The sequence below is a fragment of the Eschscholzia californica genome, unplaced genomic scaffold (assembly GCF_041429995.1).
Source record: "Eschscholzia californica isolate CP2 unplaced genomic scaffold, dmEscCali1.0.p SCAF_1, whole genome shotgun sequence".
NCBI lineage: Eukaryota > Viridiplantae > Streptophyta > Magnoliopsida > Ranunculales > Papaveraceae > Eschscholzia > Eschscholzia californica.
This window is the reverse complement of record NW_028238198.1, coordinates 16,560,267-16,575,204: the sequence shown is the minus strand read 5'-3', so window position 1 is coordinate 16,575,204 and position 14,938 is coordinate 16,560,267. Positions and strand designations below refer to the sequence as shown.

General features: G+C 42.8%; 2 protein-coding genes across 3 annotated transcripts in view; one reads left to right on the top strand and one right to left on the bottom strand.

Annotated features, from left to right (window-relative positions):
- Positions 1–288: 288 nt before the first annotated feature.
- LOC147564607 (uncharacterized) lies at positions 289–1,065 on the top strand. Its single transcript, XM_086635561.1, has one exon. The coding sequence runs from the start codon at positions 289–291 to the stop codon at positions 1,063–1,065; it is 777 nt and encodes a 258-aa protein (XP_086491687.1).
- A 3,705-nt stretch (positions 1,066–4,770) lies between these two features.
- Positions 4,771–14,938, bottom strand: part of LOC147564606 (very-long-chain enoyl-CoA reductase-like) — a 28,934-nt gene continuing 18,766 nt past the window's right edge. Inside the window, exon 6 of one of the 2 annotated variants that reach the window (XR_015227702.1) lies at positions 4,771–6,783. The gene's annotated coding sequence lies outside the window, so the exon portion shown is untranslated. The remainder of the gene's footprint in view (positions 6,784–14,938) is intronic. The other variant, XM_086648211.1, reaches the window with a different exon arrangement.

Below are 14,938 nucleotides of genomic sequence, written 5' to 3'. Positions count from 1 at the left end.
CGAAAGAAGGAAGCAGGAAGAGAAGATAACAAAACTTCGAAGCGACCTAGACGTAGCAGAGACCAAGCTGAAATCCCTGCTCGGGAAAGACCCCAGAGTAGCAGATAGTCTGAGGGGTCCTACATTCCCGGGAATAGGATCGTTCTCAAGGACGAGAGACTTTACTAATCTCACCCAAGCTCTCCTCGCTACTTCCGGAAAGCCCTCCGACAAGAGGACCGCCAACTTAAGTCAAGGAGACCAGACGGTAGCCGGGCAATTCAAGGAACGACCCCAACGGCGACAGCAATGAAGCGTTTGACAGCACTGGCGAAAGAGCTTGGCGGAATATCAGAAACTCTGGCGGAGATATTCGCAGAGGCAGAAACGGAGTCCGAATCCGAGAGCGAAGAAAGTGTCAACGTCATACCCGGGGGACCAACTCGTGTAGAGGACAGGAGCAATAAACGACGACGAAAAAACCACGAAGTCATGACGATACACGATGAGGTTTCACCTCCTGTGATTTTCACCGATCATGACCTAAAAGGGGTGATCACTCCCCACGTGGACCCCCTGGTCATGACACCGTTAGTCGCTAATTGGAAAATAGGGCGCATTCTGATCGACACCGGAAGTTCCACAGAGATCATAACCCGGACGTGCCTCCAGAAACTCCAGGTGAGAGCGCATCACACCGAAACTTATGACCATTGTTTAACAGGTTTTGGCGAAAACCGAGTACGAGCTGGGGGAAAGGTTACCTTACCCATACTTATCGAGGAAGGGGCTACCAGCAGAGCACTGATTCTAGAATTCGTGATCGTCGACAAGCTGCATGCGTACAATATCATCCTAGGGAGGAATTTCTTGAGAGAATCACGAGTCGTGATCTCAATGAACCACCTAGCTATAAAATTCCCAATCTCAGGGTCGAACCTTGTGGGAACAGTCAAGGGAGACCAGGCGACAAGAGAGTGCTACGTTGTCTCGTCTCGGCACTGTCGACGACAAGCAGTGGTTCCCACCCTTGCGAGCACCGGAAAAGTCACCGACTTTAATCACACCATAAACATGATGGAGTAGCACGCTGAGGTCAGTATGGCTCCCCAACCTCACACAGATTATCTATATATATATATATATATATATATATATATATATATATATATATATATATATATATCATCGTTATTTTAGCTGTTAGGCAAGAAAAGTAGCGCTACTAGCTACATATTTTATCTATGTATATATATATATATATATATATATATATAAACTATTTTAGCCGTTAGGCAAGAAAAGTAGCGTTGCTAGTTACATATTTTATCTCTATATATATAAATACTATCTTAGCCCTTAGGCAAGAAAAGTAGCGCTGCTCGCTGCATATTTTATCTAATAAAATAAAAGATTTTCAGCATAAGACGCTATGAGAGGAGGAGTCCTGATTAAACTCATCTCGCTCTGAATCGAGCAGGTAGCCCTGATAGCGAAAGCCACGACAAAGGGACCTAATTGTAGCCTTGGTAGCGAAAGCAACGACCAAGGGCCCTAATTTAAAAACAGCCCTGCTAGCGAGAGCCACGACCAGGGACAAGAGCAGTCCTAGTTAAACTGAACTTTGCTCGAGTAAAACTGACCCTTCACCAAGGTCCTAAGGAGAAGTCCTAGTCAAACTGATCGGCTCAAGCCGGCAAATGAGGTAGCTCCGGTAGCTACGGCTGCGACCCGAGGCCTCGCAAGGAGAAGTCCTAGTTAAACTTAAACTCTTTACTGGAGTAAAACGTGGTCCCCGAGGATCCCCAAGGAGAAGTCTTAGTTAAACTACAGCCCTGATGAAAGTGACTGGGGGTATAAGGAGAAGTCCTTGCGAAACTATTCATGCTTAAAATGAGGAAGACAACCCTGGTAGCTAAGGCAACGACCAGGGGCACGGGAGTAGTCCCGGCGAAAACTAGTCGAGCTCAAGCCGACGAAACCAGCTCTGGTAGCGAAAGTCACGACCAGAGGTCTAAGGAGAAGTCCTAGTTAAATTAGTCGAGCTCAAGCTGACGAAACCAGCTCTGGTAGCGAAAGCCACGACCAGAGGTCTAAGGTGAAGTCCTAGTTAAACTAGTCGAGCTTAAGCCGACGAAACCAACTCTGGTAGCGAAAGCCACGGCCAGAGGTCTAAGGAGAAATCCTAGTTAAACTAGTCGAGCTCAAACCGACGAAACCAGCTCTGGTAGCGAAAGTCACGAGTAGAGGTCTAAGGAGAAGTCCTAGTTAAACTAGTCGAGCTCAAACCGACGAAACCAGCTCTGGTAGCGAAAGCCACGACCAGAGGTCTAAGGAGAAGTCCTAGTTAAACTAGTTGTGCTCAAGCCAATGAAACCAGCTCTGGTAGCGAAAGCTACGACCAGAGGTCTAAGGAGAAGTCATAGTAAAACTAGGAGCTCAAGCCGACAAAATCAGCTCTGGTAGCGAAAGCTGCGATCGGAGGACCAAGGAGAAATTCAAGCTAAACGGTTCAAAATCAGATTAAATAAAAGACAACCCTGGGAGCAATAGCCGTGATCAGGGGCAAAAGTAGGCTCGGAAATCGTCATGATTTACAGAACCGCGCTAACTTGGGTTTTATTTCGCAGAGGGAAATAGATTAGAGCATGATAGGTTAAGTCTAACTTTTTTTAATCTTTTGCAGAAGCGATCATTCGGAGCATGCGTAGTAAGTTTAGGAAATTGCATTAGTAAGCTAGGACAGACTAACCATACCCTACTTTGGGAGATTCTCATATGCGCAGCAACAGAATATAAAAGCAAGTCAAACCCTCAAGATCAAATCAAAACTACTATAGCAAAATCACAATTCAGACAGAAAAATAAAGAGCATCCAAAAGACAAAAGAAAAACAAAGAGAGCTACGGTTTATCACCAGAAATGAGAGGACCAGAACGACCATCAGGACCAGGAGCGGAGAAAGCAGAGCCTTTGTCAGAGTCATCACCCACATGGACCACGGAGTTGGTGACCTCCTGGTCCCACTCATCCTCGCTAAAGGGAAAGTCTTCTTCCAAACCTCGATCAACGACGACAGCATTAACGGACGAGGCGACTCGCTCTTTATTGAGGTGACGCAGGGGAGTAGTTTCCTTAGGAACGTAAAAACGGCGAGCTGCATCCCAGGCAACCTGAAACGCAGATTTACGTTGTCGTCTCAAGATCGCCTAGAACTCATCCCCCCTCTTTAAAAGTCGCTACCGCCTTCTGAAGGTTCGAGTCAGCCAATTCGAAGATATTCTTGTAAGAAGCTTGAAGAGCAGCCCTGTCTTTCTCCCTCTATTGAATCAAAGTGGCTTCTTTCTCCTGAAGGGCTTGAAGCCTCTTTTCCAGACTAATCACACGAGCGTCATATTGAGAAGATTGAAGTTCAGCGCTGGCCTTAGACTGCTCCGCCTCCAACTTCCACGAATATCGTTCGGCAGAAGCTATCTTCACGCCATTAGCCAAGATTTCAGCTTTGGCTTTATAAGACAAAGCATCTTTTTCAGCCTTTGCAAGCTGGGATTCCAGACGCTAGATCGAGGATAAGTGGGACGCGACATCATGACTAACCTGATAATTCTGAAAAAGGGGAAGATACAGAGAAATTAGTAAAGAAAAAAAAAAAAAAAAAAAAAACGGTGAAGAACTGGCGTTGGGAGTACCTCACTTTGGAAATGGAGATAAAGGCAATCACTCAGAGAAGTCACGTGGCGAGGAACGCCCTTGGGCAAAGTGGACATCTTCGCCGATAAACTCAGGGCGGACGAAGATTTCCCTTTACTAGCCAAAGAATGAATGCAGGCCCTAGTCCGGGAGGCAACACACGATTGATCGAAAGGGGGGAGTAGGAGGTGAAGGACCGGTGGGAATCGAAGGAGAAGCCAGACTGACAGTTCTCGAATAACGACGTCGGCTGAACTCCGGCTGACCAGAGACTTGGTGCGAGATTTTTTGACACCAGAAGAAGACGGCATATCTTCAGCCCTGTTCCGTTTTCCCAGGAAAGCTTAAAAGAAGAAGGAAAACAAGAAGATCAGACACATAAGGAAATACCGAAAAGAAAAAAACACATATCCGACCAAAACTCACCAGGAAGAGAAGGAAGCGTCTTTTTCTAGTAAAGGGCCTGTAGATCGGCGGCGCCTTCATGAATGAAACCCTCTCTCCCCCTATCCAAAGCGATTAAAGCTTCAAAACATCTGACATCTCCCTTATCAGGGACAATTTTTGGACGAATATGGGCAGAACTGGATACAGGAAAACTATAGTCCTAAGTTGCAAGAGAGGGACGAACAAAAAGGAATCTATCCTTGTAAACCTTAGGGATATTCGGAGCAGAGAAGAATGGACCGATGATGGGCGTAGAAGGTTACCCTAAAAGGTCTCCACCCGCAAGTATACGGGCGTCAAGTAATAACCCGGTAAGACCGGGATCGATCCACGAAGATAGGAAGGTAATACGAATATCGAGAAAGTCTAGCCCACCGGTCTAGGTGTCACTGAACTCAGACTAAAATAAAAGATGATAATTTGGTTTTTGGAGTGATTTATAGGAAATAACGAAAAGTAAACTAAATTATATACAGGGGAGGTGAGAGAGAGTCGGGAAAAAGGGTCGAGCAAGAATAAACTGAGGGGGATACTTCGATCCACAAAATCGATAGTGACTAGTACTAATGATCTATAAGCATGAAAAGTTAGTTAACTTCACCCATTTACTTGGATTGGTCAACGAACTCTTGGTTTAACTCAGATTCCAGTCCATGAACGGTCTAAAAATCCGGAAGATTTTATCATTAAAAGCAATAAAACTCTTGTCACATCAAAACATGTATCACGAGTATCCGACTACAAAAGCTAGCTAGACATGGTGGAGCACATAATAAACGAGAAGAAAATAAAGAAAGACAGGAGTTAAGGTGAAAATCTCCCTATTTCGATGAGGCGCGAGACTAAGATCGACGGGAAGTATATGTGTTTAAGTGTTGTCGATCTCCCTGTACAAGAATGCAGGAGTCCCCTTAACAGTGTACAATAGGTGTCCTCTCAGCAGAACTTGACCTCCCCTTAACAGAGTGTCATCTTCTTCCTCTCAAACCAAACCACCATGAAAGCTTGATCAAGCTTTCTCTCACTAGAAATTTGAACACCAAAGCACAAGGAAACAACCAAAATAATAACGCAATAGAATTTCGAGTTAAAGCCCTCAACTTCCGGCCACAAAGATGACCGGAACAACCCTAGAAAACCCGGCCAAGACTCGGTTCAAAGAGAGCTGCTGTTGTTCTTCCTTGAAGGCTTGGACCCGAACTGTTGCTGCTGCTGTTCGGCTGTTCTTGGCCTCGATTTGATGCAACCCAGCTGCTGCAATGGAATCCCGCGATCTCTGTCTCGTCCTAGCTTCAATCCGAGCTTGAGCTGCTAGTCTCTGACTCGAGCTGCTTCGTTCCTCCCCTTCTTGTGATGCTGCTGCTGTTAAGAACTAAACCCGATTCCCTTGCATCCAAAATCACAAGCTGTTGAAGACCTGCTGTCGGCCCAATCTGTTGGTTTGCTGCTCCCGTGCTTGAAGATGAAGACCCAAGCAGCTCTCTTGAAGAACTGAGTTGGTGAAGAAGATTGAGGATGCTGCTGTTGTTATTCTTCTCTTTCCCGTACTGTGTCGGCCGGCCAAAGTTATGGCCAGCGGCTGCCTCCTTTCTTTCTCTCTCTCTACTCCAAAAACTCTCCAAACCCTAGCTCTTTGATCCCTGTCAAAGATGAACCAAACCCTAGTTTTTCTAATTGTTCAATGATAGAGAAGCTCCAAGTCTGATTTCCTCTCTATTTTATTCTTCCTTTACTAAAATTAAAACCCTTGACTTGACCACCTCCATAGACTTTGACTTTGACCCCTAGAGAGGAGGTGCTCGCAGAATTTCTACTTGGTCCTTTTCTTTTCGGCTTTGTGGTTAGCCTTGGAGTTCCATTAAGTAACCAAGGGGTGTTTGCATAATTGTTTCTACTTCTTCTAATTTTCAGAAAAGACAAAAATGTCCTTCGGCTTCTTTCCTCCGTAACTTTTCCGTCCCAACTCCGATTCAGCTTCCGTCTTCGCCGCCGGATTCGCCATCGACTCCACTTGCCACTTAACCTTTAATCTCTGCCAAAATTACCAAAATACCCCTGGTCTCTCTTTCCTTCCGGTCTTTTCCACATGAGATAAAATGTGATAAATGTTCTGTTTTATTCCGAATGAAGCGTCAAACTCTAAATAAGGTACCTACCAAGAAAAACTTATAAATAATTAGAAATAAAACACGAAAAGAACTAACTCATCGAAGTTAAGCGATCCAGATGTGGCATTTTAACGCCACATCAACCGACACGAGAGGAAAAATAATGCCAGCACCGATCACTGGACTTAATAGAAAAAATCTTTTCAAAAGCATAAAGACTCGCTTTCTCACCATGATGAAGACAGAGGAAGTAAAACGCCATGATAGTCATTACGGCGTTAGGTTTTAGTTGAAATAGTTGTAGCCCATAATGGTTCAGCAAGTCAACAAGAAAGAGAGGGAAAGGAACCACCAACCCTAGATTGAAGAAGACCTCGTACACACCAACGCGGCGGTCATCAGTAAGGTAAATCTTGTCTTCGGGCGAGGGAAGAAGAAGTTCAACAGTGGCTGGAATCGCATGAGCACTTCGAATTGCGTCGATCTCCTCTTCAGTCATCCGACTTGTGAAACGATTTTGGCCGGAGAAATCAGCGGCGGAAGAAGGAGTCGTCATTCTCTTTCAAGAAACAGAAGATCACAATTCAGGAAATGAAGAACTGACCAGATGAAGAAAGTAAAAGAAGAAAATATGAGCAAATCCAGAGGCTTATAAAGACTCAGCTTGAGGGTTAAGGCTAACACGCACCGGACCAATAGGAAAAAGACGTGCGACAGTAATCAATCGGCGCAAAGAAACCCTAGCTTCCCCTCGATTACCAATCAAGGACGTCAATAATCCACGTTACTCAATGAACGGCGGGACAATTAAAGAGTTCTGGAAAGATCACTCATCCTCCACTCGTAAAGGACCACGCGTCCACCATGGTTGTTGTGCACAACAGTCCAGAAGACCAACGCTGAAAACGCGTGATCAGAAGATCAAAGACGTGACGTCACAGAATCACGCATGGAAGAGAAATCAATTACTTCAGCAGAAGACGAGACTTGTGTCGGGAGAACAAACCACATGTCTAAGACAAAACATAGCTGGGATAGCTCTGGCAAAAACAGCGCTCCGTGAGAAAGGATCTCCACTTAGTAGATACCAATCGGCTTTGGAAAATCAGCAGAATACTGAGTTCCATTAACTAGCCCTGGTCAAGGTAAAACCCAAAGAGTTTCTCGATACAGCTCTGGGACAGGTAATACCCTCGACTTCATGCCTTCAAATAAAGTAAAAAACACACGAGTTACTTCTACTCCTTAGTCTCTTTACTTTCAACTAAGGAGTGGCGGGACTCATGATGATGCATAAAATGTCCAGACGTTGACTAACGTCTGAAGAGTCAAGATCAGACCTGAAGTCTCCTGGAACGACTCGGCTTAAGGCAGCAGGACAGCTAAACACCTGATGGTCCACCATACGTTCCCCTAACTGGGAGGTCGGCCGAAAGAAATCAGCTCTGCACTAAACGCCCTTGGCATGGATAGATCAGCCCTGAGATCTTAAAAGAAATAAGGGGGGTCTCCACAGATTCGGCCCATATCTTACGCCCAGAACTGGGGAGATATCAGCACTGCGCGACCTAATGACTTAATCCCAGACTTTCTAGAAAGATCTCAGTCGGCCTCACATCTTGAAGTGTTTAAGCCCGATTGGACTCCACGTATCTAGAAGAGGAAACTTCTCCTTTAAAGTCTATCACTCCGGCAAGATATATACAAAGTATCCTTGAACTTAGGAACTTTCACTTAGCAAAGATCCAGGATAGACTCGAAGAGAAACCCTAGATACGCAAAAGAGGTAACTTCTCTTACGGTTTAACGCCCACCACCTCACCACCGCCTCACCACCGCCACTAATCACAGTCAGTTTAATTTCGCCTATAAAAGGCCCCCCAGTTCGTCCTTCACAGGACATGATCTCTTCACTCCAGAAAAGATCACCTCATACTCAGAGTTCTCACAACTCGCCCCCTAAAAGGATCGATCAATATTCATTCTTTTACTGCAAAGAGCACCCTGGCTGTCTTGAGCGTCAGAGCGGTTTTCGAACCCTTTGCAGGTTTTCCCCCCTCGGGAACTGACGAACAGGGGCGAGGAGCAAGAAGCAGGAACAAAGGAGCAAAAGAGCAGAGAAGCAGATCAGAGAAGCGGAACAGAATAGAGGAATTTCTCTACTCCAAACAGAATATACCATCATAACGGAGGTTGTCATGCATCAACTCCCTTTTTCATGCTGATTTAACCGGGAGCCAATTTTCGACATCAACAGAAATTAAAGAGACTAAGGAGTAGAAATAACTCGTGTGTATTTTACTTTATTTGAAGGCCTGAAGTCGAGAGTATTACTTGTCCCAGAGTTGTATCGTGAAGCTTTTTGGGTCTTACCTGGACCAGGACTGTTTTGCGTAGCTCAGTCTTTCTATTGATATTCCAGATCTGATTGATATCTGCTAAGCGGAGATCCTTTCTGACTAATTTTCGTTTATGCCAGAGCCAGCCCAGATGTGTTCTTGTTCTGACATGTGGTTTGTTGTTCCAAGACACGTTTCGTCTTCTGCACAAGTATAACAGCTATCGTGGATGCGTGGTTCCTCATGAGTGGGGGATGAACGTTCTCGATCTTTAATTGTTCCGCCGTTTACCGAGTAACGGGAATTTTTGACGACCTTGATCAGTAGTCGAGGGGGCGTTAGGGTTTCTTTACGCCAATTGATTACTGCCACGCGTCTTTATCCTGCTGGCCCGGTGTGCGTTAGCCTGAACCCTTAAGCTGGGTCTATTTAAGCCTCCGCATTTACCTATATTTTGTTCTTTACTCTCTTCGTCTAGTCAGTTCTTCGTTTCTTGAGTTGTGATTTTCTGCTTTTCCATCTCTTAAAAGAAAATGACAACTTCTTCTCCTGCTGTTGATTTCGCCGGCCAACATTGCTTCACAAGTCAAATGACTCAAGGGGATCTTGACGTTCTTCGAAATGATCATGCGATTTCAGCCACTGTTGAGCTTCTTCTTCCCTCGCCTGAAGACAAGATTTACCTTGCTGATGATCGTCGCGTTGGTGTATACGAGGTCTTCTTCAATCTGGGGTTGGTGGTTCCTTTCCCTCTTTTTCTTGTTGACCTGTTGAACCATTATGGGCTGCAACTCTTCCAAATGAGTCCCAACGCCGTTATGACTATTATGGCGTTTTACTTCCTCTGTCTTCATCATGGTGAGAAAACGAGTCTGTATGTTTTTTATAAGATTTTTTCTGTCAAGTCCAGTGACCAGTGCTGGCATTATTTTTCTTCTCGTGTTGGTCCATTTTTCTCTGCTCCGAATATCGTGAAGTTTATAAGGATATATTCCTTTTTGTTCGTCCCTCCCTTGCAATTGAAGACTGTGGTTTTCGTTCATCTAGTTCTGCCCATGCTCGTCTAACAATCGTTCCCGATGAGGGAGATGTTAAATGTCTAGAGGCCTTAATCGCTTTGCCCAGGGGGAAAGAGGGTTTCATTCCTGAAGGCGTTGCTAATCTACAGGCTCTTTATCAGCAAAAGAATCTCCCTTCTCTTCCTGGTGAGTTCTGGCTGGAGATGTTTCTTCTTTTCTTTTCGGTATTCCTTATGTGTCTGATTTTCTTGTCTTCCTTCTTCTTTTTAAGATTTCCTTGGGAAAACGGAGTAGGGTTGAAGATATTTCGTCTTCCTCTGGTGTAAAAAAGTCTCGTACCAAGTCTTCGGCCAAACGGAGCGCAACTGGTGTCGTTATCCGGGAACCCGTTGGTCCGGCTTCACCTTCAATTCCTGCCAATTCTTCTCCTCATGTTCCTCTTTTGATCAGTCGCGGTGCTGTTGCTTCCATAACTAGGGCGAGCGTTCATTCTTCGGCTGGTCCAGAGGATCTCTACATCCATATAGGTTGGCCTTTGTATCACAAATATGGGCATGCTTTTGAGGCATTCAAACTAATTGTGGCAGATCCTGGTTGTATTCTGGATAGGCTTACCCTTGAAGTTAAAGAAGTTGATCTTGATGGGCAATAGATGACTATAGTGGTACCTGCTTTGACACCAGAGGTGAAAGATTCTCTTATAAAAGACATAGGGAGGAAAATGACTCCACAACCAACGAAAATTCATGAAGATTTTGTAATGGAACGTTTCTAGTGTGATGGGGTTCTTCACATTCAGGAAGCTATGAGAAAAGATGACGTCGCTGGTAATGCTGATTATTCTGTAAAAATTAAACTGGTGGCACCTCCACTCTATGTTTTAACCACCCGGACTCTTGACAGGGACCAAGGAATAACTGTTCTTAACAATGAAATCAAAGCTTACACTGAAGCAATTGATAGTCACACGGGAAAACTTGTTGTGAAGGAGGCAGCAAGAGTTGTGAGCGAACGTGACAATCAATTGCTTTCTGAGCACATGGCGAAACTTCGTAATGATAATGATGATGTAGAATCTGATATACAGAAAAGGGAAGGAAGGTTATCGAATGAAGGAATGAAGAATATGGGTCACGAAGCCGAGAAATACAAGTCAGAAGACAAAAAGCACATGAAGAAAGAGAAATCAAAGAATGCTCTTTGGAATTATACTTATAACACGAGGAATACAATTACGGATGAAAAGATTGATGTTAAACTCGGAGCAGATGATAAGAAGAAAATTGAAGATGTCAATGAAGAAGCAATTCAGTGGTTGGATAGTAATTGGTTAACGGAAGCCGATGAATTTGATGATACGATGAAGGAGATTTATTTAGAAAACGAAATCTGGCGATGGCTTATTAAAAACTATGTGGTAGGAATCCTTAGTGAATACCAAATCGACCCTAAGCTTCCAAACACGGATTTGTCAACTTTAGTTTGTCGACAGTATGATATATTACCTCGGGGATTCCATAAGTTGACATATTATGATGGAATTATATTCTATAAACTTCATAAAGATGAACGTGGGGAGACCGTGTTTGAGTGGCATATCGATGCTACATGTTTCAACATCGTTAACTTTTTGGGAGTTGGTTATGCTTCTAATTTGGCCCTTGAGAAGGAATCCTGAAAATTAGCTACAATTGCTCTTACTTCAGATTTGCTCGTATTACTTACCACTTTCTTGAAACATATTAAGTGGTTGAGTCTACCGTGGGAAGATGGCAAGATGAATGTTGTTTATTCACTAAAACTAATTGTGCGACACTCATTGCAATATGAGACTAAGGTTGGTGATTTCTTGCAAATTAGTATCCTTCACATTCTTTGTGAAATTCGTTCGAAGTGGGAATTACGGATCGTCATGATAGAGTTCATCGTATGCGGGTGCGTCAACTTGTTTTCTTCATCGAATCGGCTCGGGACGAACCTTCTGGGGAAAGGGGAGTTGATGCAGGCGCATACGGGTCGGACCCACAAACCCACGCGCCTATGCCCTAGTCGGCCGAGTTAGTAGTCCTAATTAGTCTAGGTATTACCTTATATTAGTATTTCTATTATTTTGAAGTTTTTATGTTTAAGTATCTTTAATATTTAGGAATCCTAGTTTGAGTCTATCTAGGAAAGTCTAATATCCTATAAAAGGAGGTCTAGTCTATTTTTATATTCATATTGAAGAGAAAAACCCCTTGAAGTTTAATAAAGTTTAGTTTATTTATAGTTATTTACCGTTCTTCTTTTATTTACATCGTTCTTCTTTTAATTCCGCTGCGTCTACATCAAGAAGGATTTGGAGAAAAGTCTCCGGAAGAAGTCTGAACCCGTAACATGCCTTATGTTAGCAACCATGGAACCCAATCTTCAGGATAAGTTCATTCACATGGATGCTTATACCATGATACGACAACTTAGGAATTTGTTCCAAAAGAAGTCGAGAATGGAAAGGTATGAGACTTCAAAGGCAATATTGGATATGCGCCTTGAAAAGGGAAAGCATGTAGGGCCACATGTTTTCAAAATGATTAGTCATTTTGAGAAACTAGCTCGACTTGGAGTCGACCATGGCCGAGATTTTGCCACTGATATTATCCTGCATTCACTTCATGATGGGTTTAATCAGTTTAGAATGCACTATAACATGAATGGATGGGATAAATCTCTGGAAGAACTACACGTCATGCTCTAGACAGCCGAAGAGAATATCGCAGTAGCTGAACCTCAGAAAGAAGTTCTGATGGTTCAAAAGGAAAAGGGATTTAAGAAGGAAGGAAGGCAGAAATTCAAGAAGAAGAAAACGGGCAAATGGAAAGGCAAATAAGTTGCCAAAAACAAAGGTGCCCAATCTGATTCCAAATGTTTCTATTGCAACGGCATTGGCCATTGGAAGAGAAACTGTCCAAAATTCCTGAAAGACAAAAAGAACGGAAATATGGTTCAGCTCAAGGTAAATATATTAAAAGTTGATTCAATTAAACACATTCCTTAAAGGTATTGGATACCTAAAAAGTTCTTTTCATTATGAATGACAGGAACAAATGGAAGTTGAGTATTTAATGAATAGGAGATGAACCTGTCAAAAGCTAAAGGAAGTAAAAGTTGCTACATAAAGCTCGAGAAGAATCATGGACTCCATAGGCATTACTTTAAAATAGTTTTAGTTTTCTTTTTAGAACATTGACTCTGTAATAAGATTATGGAGATAAATAAAATATTCAGTATTTTATGATGTTCTTAAAAGATGCTTGTTCAACTTTTAAATAATTATATCAAACGATCCAATTTAGTTATTCTAATCTAGTCAAATAATTTGAAAGAACATGGATGAAGCTAAAGTTGATTGATCACGTATCTCGCAACAATAGTTAATCATGGTTCAAACAAAGAAATTTGACAAGATCTCTTATGACAAAACAGAGGCCAGTTACTCACTAAAGCTTATGTTAGACATAAGAATGTGATTAATGTGACTAGAATAGACTAAATACTAGATTGAAGGAAAGTCTTAGAGACTGAACTTAAATCAAGTAAGGATCAATTTGACTAAAGATTACGATGAGATCATAAGTCTAAAAGTCATATGATCTTCCGAAATCAAAAGTCTAAATGCAAATCTGCCATCCCACTAAAACCGAGATAAGCTATAGTTCCATACAAGTATGAATTTTAGAAGAGTTCTAAAACTAGATTCTTCGAAAGAAGCATAACGGGGTTTCCCCCACAAATCATCGAAACAAAATTAGATTGTTGCTCTCGATGGTGTCCTATTTAAAAGATAGCATCTTTTAAGATGGACAAGTGGGAGGAAATAAATATTCGAAACGAATAGAGCAACAAATGGAGTAAGGAGTTACTCGCTATAATGGAAGTAAGGAGTTACTAGACATGACGGGAGTAAGGAATTACTCGCCATGAATCCTCTTAAGGGAGGTATCTAAATATTTGCCCAAAACCCGAGTGAGTCTTAGAAAGAAGATTCACACATACTATAGCAGAATCACTCCGAATATAGACTGGGAGTCTAGAGGGACAAGATCAAGGGTGGGATCTAACATTCGTAAAGAAATTCACTAGATTCAATTTCTTAGAATGATTAGTCTTGTTCGACAAGAAGGTAAGTGGGAGTGAACCAAGAATGTTTCAAAGTCTTGTATGTAGGGACATACTGGGTTTGAGAAAACATCAGGAATGTTAAAACAGTTAAAGAACAGACTCAATAGGACAAAAGACGAGGGTAAATTTACCAAGGCATCAAAATTCATATCGATAGATTAAAAAGTGATGAAGACTCGTTCAAAAGAAGTTTTGAAAGAGATCAAAAACTCTCAGAGAAGAGATTCCACCCATCTCACATGAAACCTGCTGAGCGAAACTCGGATTTTGGAAATTCGACGAGCGAAAGCAAAACATGAGAGAAATACTTATGTCTGGAAAACATAAGATTGATCATGAAGATGATTGATATTTACCCGCACATCTAAGAAGTACTTGGAGTATAAAAGATGTCGTCACCCATAAAGTCAGAGAAGAACATAGAATGTTGGGAATGAAGGATATATTGCCTCGGTCTGAAGGAATGGTATCCTTCCAAAGGAGTGTCCTTCGACCAAGGTTGCAATGCGTACAATTTGGCGAATAAGATCTTAATGACCTTACTCGGAAGATCATTAGTCCGGTCCAATTAGGGGTCGTAATGCTTAGCTAAAAACCAACTACGATCGTCGAATCGCGGATAACATAGACCGGATCCAACAAGGGTTACACATCAGAGTAATGATTTGAACAGAGAGAATTGACTAGAAGGATAATGGCAAATAAGTGGATTGGATCCATTATTGGTAAGTCCAGATTGATTCGGAGAAGTCCGAAGAGATACATACATGTCCGGGCCAAAAGGGAGGCCCGGAAAGGCTTTAGGTAGGCCGGCCATGTGATGGCCGACCTAGGCAATAGGGTCGGCCATGTGATGGCTCGTTAGGCCTCAAGTGGGCCGGCCAAGGAAGCCCATAAAGGGCTATGTTGGCCGGCCACTTCAAGTGACCCAAAGGAGGGTATTTTGGGTGTTGCCTTATAATTAGGTTTTAGGAATCCTAGTTTGAGTCTAATACCTCTTCTAGGGATTTCTATATATACCTAATTATACAGCCTAAAGAAAGAGAGCCAAGTTTGTGAGCTTCTCTGAGAACTTGAAAGAGTTTCAGTATATACATCTCAGAGAGAGAGAGAGAGAAAATGAGTTTTCACAAGTATCTAGTCAAGAAGAAGAAGTTCTTCATCTCAACCTTCAAGAAGGTCCTAGCTGACTGAAAGG

Coding starts and splice junctions, on each gene's coding strand:
- LOC147564607 (XM_086635561.1), top strand. CDS start 289: ATGAAGCGTTTGACAGCACTGGCGAAAGAGCTTGGCGGAATATCAGAA.